The sequence below is a fragment of the Trachypithecus francoisi genome, unplaced genomic scaffold (genome assembly GCF_009764315.1).
Source record: "Trachypithecus francoisi isolate TF-2019V2 unplaced genomic scaffold, Tfra_2.0 Lachesis_group9, whole genome shotgun sequence".
NCBI lineage: Eukaryota > Metazoa > Chordata > Mammalia > Primates > Cercopithecidae > Trachypithecus > Trachypithecus francoisi.
Window position 1 is genome coordinate 31423675 of NW_022681474.1, and position 5069 is coordinate 31428743.

A 5069-nucleotide genomic window follows, 5' to 3' on the forward strand; every position below is an offset into this window, starting at 1 on the left:
CTACAATTATGTATTATTCATAGCTCATTCATTATTATTAATAACATAATTTATTATTATTACACACAAACCTAGATGGCATATTTCATTTGCACAATGAAGGAATCGTCTAACAATGCATTTCTCAGAATGTGTCTCTGTCATTAAGTAATGCATAACTGTACTTTTTCCTACAATTATTTATTATTATTATTGAGACAGAATTTCTCTCTTGTTGCCCAGGCTGGAGTGCAGTGGCATGATCTCGGCTCACTGCAACCTCCACCTCCTGGGTTCAAGTAATTCTTCTGCCTCATCCTCCCAGGTAGCTGGGATTACAGGCATGCACGACCACGCCTGGCTAATTTTTTTCTATTTTTAGTAGAGACAGAGTTTCACCATGTCGGCCAGACTGGTCTCGAACTCCTGACCTCAGGTGATCCACCCATCTCAGCCTCCCAAATTGCTGGGATTACAGACATGAGCCACTGCACCCGGCCTTCAGTTATTTATTATTAATGGCTCATTTTTTTTTGTTGATAGCACACTTTATTACTAATAGCTCATTTCATTTTTCATGCCATTAAATATTTTTCTGTAACAATATTTTTAATGGTTTTATTATATTTCTTTCCGTATATGTTACATAATCCAATTAATTGATTTCCTGTTGTCTCCCATTTATGCTGTTTCCAAGTTATCTTTTTTAGCAATATCACACCGATGTATACTTCTCCTAGAAATGTAAGACAGTATCTATTGCCCCAAAGATCAGCTACAAAGGGTATAATCATGTTTTAAAAACTGAAATCAATTTAGTAGGTAAAGAAGGCATCTCATTGCTGCATCTTTTTGGTAACGTTTGTAGGGCTCACCAGATTTTCAAATGTTTATTGGCCATTTGTATAGTTTTTGTAAATTTTACCTTTTGCTCTTCGCCTGTAGCATTTCTTTTTTCCAATTACTTATAAGAGGTCTTAAGACTATATTATCAATGTGATATGTTGCAAATAAATTTAACGTGTTGTCATCTGCCCTTAAATTGTATTTATACTACACTCCAGCCTGAGTGACAGAGACCCTGTCTCTAAAAAACCAAAATGTATTTAGTTATTTTTTCTTTTTTGACATATAGAACAATTTTAATTTTAATGTTATCAACATTGCTGAAGCCTGAAAAAAGTAAAAAAATATGTAAGCCACTATCTCTGTCTTTAAGGAACCTACAATCCAATTGTGGAAATAAGAGATAAACGCATGTAAAATAAACAATGCAATATTTTAAAGCAGCAACTTTTCACAAAGAAAGGGAGTAGCCACCAGGAGATAGGCTTACCCAGCGTTCTGAAAAGCCCCTTTGGCCGGGCACCATGGCTCATGGTGTGCATCTATAGTCCCAGCTACTTGGGAGGCTGAGGTGGGAGGATTGCTTGGGCCTGGGAAATTGAGGCTGCAGTGAGCTGAGATCGCGCCACTGCACTCCAGCCAGGGCAACAGTGCAAGACACTGTCTCAAAAATAAATACATAAATAAACAACAACAAAAAGCCCCTTAGATGCTATTGATCATCACTCTTCCCCTCCCTTAGTTGGTAACCAGAGGTCTCAATATAACTGACCAGGAATAAAGAGTGTCTCCAAGTGGTGTGTAATTAATATGTGATACTTGGGCCTCCCCTCCTGACACCCGGAGACATTTTCTCTTTTCTGGTCAACAGACTGTATACTTGTGCCAGTACCTTTGATAATATCAGTGATCTAAGCTGTTTATGGTTTGTGAAAAGTTAGAAAAGTATCTTGAAAAGAATTTTGGAAGAAAGAGAGTGAACATTAACTCTAATGATTTTCTTTTTTGCATCCTTGAAATTATATTGTGTTATGTTTCAGCATTAAGGGTTTTGCTGGCCTTTGTGTCTCTCTTAGTATCTTGTAGAGTACCCAGCACATTTGTCAGAATTTGTGATGCTTTTTAAAGACTCAAAGCCAATGAGACCTGGTTATCTGTGGAGTGCTGCCATGGTGTGAATGTTTGTGTCCCTCCACAATTTATGTTACAACATGATCCTGGCCAAGCATGATAGCTCACACCTGTAATTCCAGTGCTTTGGGAGGATGAGGCGGAAAGATTGCTTAAAGCACGGAATTCAAGACCAGCCTGGGCAACATAGTGAGACCTTCATCTGTATTAAAAAATTTTTTAAATTAGCTGGGCATGGTGGTGTGCACCTGTAGTCCCAGTTTCTTGGGAGGATGAGGTCGGAGGATCGCTTGAGCCTGGGAGATTGAGTCTGCAGTGAACCATGATTGTGCCACTGCACTCCAGCCTGGACAACAGAGTGAGACCCCATTTCAAAAAAAAAAATAAAGAAAGAAAGAAAGAAAAAGAAAGAGAAAGAAAGAAAGAAAGAAAGAAAGAAAGAAAGAAAGAAAGGAAAGAAGGAAGGAAGGAAGGAAGGAAGGAAGGAAGGAAGGAAGAAAGAAGAAAGAAAGAAAGAAAGAAAGAAAGAAAGAAAGAAAGAAGAAAGAAAAAGAAAGAGAAAGAAAGAAAGAAGAAGAAAGAAAGAAAGAAGAAAGAAGAAAGAAGAAGAAAGAAAGAAAGAAAGAAAGAAAGAAAGAAAGAAAGAAAGAAAAAAGACCCCATCAAATGCAATAGTGTTAGGAGATGGAGCCTTTAGGATTTGGTCGTAAGGGCTCTGTCCTCCTGAGCAGAATTAGTGCCCTCAGAAAGCTCAAGGAAGCCTGTTTGGCCTTTTTGCTGTTTCAGTATAGGCAGACACAGCATTCACATCTTCTGCCACATGAGAACTCATCATGGAAGCAGAAAGCAAGCTCTTTCCAGACGCTGAACCTGCCAGTGCCTTGCTCTTGGACTTCCCAACCCCCAGAACTGTGCAAAATAAATTTCTATTGTTATAAATTATCCAGTCTAAGGTATTTTGTGAAGGCAGCCTAAACTAAGGCAAGTGTGTACAGTGAGAGGATTCAAGGAGCGAGGACTACGGTTAAATAAACTGGTTGCAGCCCTTTCTAACTCCGCTGCCACCATGGCTCCTGTGAAAAAGCTTGCGGCGAAGCGGGGCAAAAAAAAGAAGCAGGTTCTGAAGTTCACTCTTGATTGCACCCACCCTGTAGAAGATGGAATCATGGATGCTGCCAATTTTGAGCAGTTTTTGCAAGAAAGGATCAAAGTGAACGGAAAAGCTGGGAACCTGGGTGGAGGGGTGGTGACCATCAAACGGAGCAAGAGCAAGATCACCGTGACATCTGAGGTGGCCTTCTCCAAAAGGTATTTGAAATATCTCATGAAAAAATATTTGAAGAAGAATAATCTACATGACTGGTTGTGCGTAGTTGCTAACAGCAAAGAGAGTTACGAATTATGTTACTTCCAGATTAACCAGGACGAAGAAGGGGAGGAGGATGAGGATTAAATTTCATTTATCCGGAATATTTTGTATGAGTTCTTGAATAAAACTTGGGAACCAAAATAAATAAATAAATAAATAAATAAATAAATAACCTGGGTTGCATGAATCAGGAACAGAAATTTGAGCAGGCAATTGCCCAAGGTAACTCAGGCCAGGGTGGTGGGGGATGGATGGAGGCCTCCCGGTGATACATTCCTCTAGATCCGCCTGCAGAGCAGCAGGAGGCCTCTAGAGAGCAGAAGCTTTTTCACGTTAGATAGACTTCAGCCAGTGGGGTGCTGGTAAATATTTAACAACTGGGTCTCTGGGGAAGCATAGTCCTGGTTGGAAGCATTTGCTGATTTCTGTGGTATAAATACTCCCAGTGTGGAGTATTGCAAGCTCTCACTGTGAAGGAAGCCACTGAATGTGCAACTGGAAAGAGATGCGTGCCGTGTGCTCTCGTGAGTTGGTGGGAGCTGACAGCATCTTGTTTCTGTGTAATGTATTCATTTATTCTTTCATTCATGGCAGGACCACAAGTAGTTCTTGAGGCAGGAGCCAGTGGGGGCAGAATTTAGTATCCCATGGGAGGCCAGGAGCACAAAGCAGACAGTGTGTCCAAGCACCAGCCCCACACGCTGGAATCGGGGCTTGGCTTAGAGGCAGGAAGACGTGGTGCTGAGTTGAAAAGCTGGGGCAAGTTTCAGTCATGACAGTGGGGGAGGAAGACTGATTGAGGGGCTGCAGTGGAGCCCAGCACTCTTCCCTGGCCAGTTTCAAAACTGATGTCATGACCCAGAGATTGATGCCCTTGAAGCTCTGGATGTCTGTTCTCGCCTGCTCAGACCTGGCTCAGATACAACCAAGGGCTATTGGCTAAGGGAGAGAACAGCAGGGAGCCCAAAACCAGGGGCCAGGCAAGGTAAGGACTTCAGTAAACACCCAGCACATGAATCTGATGTCTTCATTTACCCACATATGAGGGAATGGAGTATTCCTATTATTACAATATTTCACCCTTACGAGGAGTTACATTGTCACCTAATTTATTCAACCAACAAATATTTTTAGAGTTTGCTGTTGTGGAGGCTACATTCTTATTGAGGAGACAGATAATAGACCATTTATAATAGTGCCAAATTGTTTCTGATCGAGACAAAGGCTAGGAAAGGCTGAGGGAGGGGTGGCAGAGCAGGGACAGGAGACGTGTCCCTTTATTCAGGGTGATTGTGTTCTGTCTGAGAAGATATTGGGGCTGAGCAAGAATGATGAGAAGGAACCCATCATTCAGTGAGGGGCAGAGGCAGAAGATAAGGCAAGTGCCAAGGTCCTGAGGCGGGAAGAAGAGGAAACGAAGCCCAGCCTGTCTGGGGAGACGACAGGAGGGTGGAAAGCTGAAGTGTGGTGAGAGAGAGGGAGGGACAAGATGAAGTCAGAGAGATGGTGAGCTCCTGATCTGTAGGGTCTTGAAGGTCAAATGAACAGTTTGAATTTGGTTCTAGGTGAAATGGAAAATCCCCCAGGCAATGCCATTTTCCTGGTTCATGGACTCAGACTGGGAAATGGCAATACCTGGGAGGTCCACCCCATCCACCGACTTACTGAATAAGAATATGAGAATCTGTTTTGCTTATTTGTTTTTCTTGCTGTTTTTTTGAGACAGAGTCTTGCACTGTCGCCA

The 5069-nt window shown here is 41.9% G+C and overlaps 1 protein-coding gene across 1 annotated transcript; it reads left to right on the top strand.

Moving 5' to 3' along the window:
• Positions 1 to 3022: 3022 nt before the first annotated feature.
• On the top strand, positions 3023 to 3466 carry LOC117082168 (60S ribosomal protein L22-like). The gene has a single exon (XM_033208749.1). The coding sequence runs from the start codon at positions 3023 to 3025 to the stop codon at positions 3407 to 3409; it is 387 nt and encodes a 128-aa protein (XP_033064640.1). The 3' UTR covers positions 3410 to 3466.
• The last annotated feature ends 1603 nt before the right edge of the window (positions 3467 to 5069 follow it).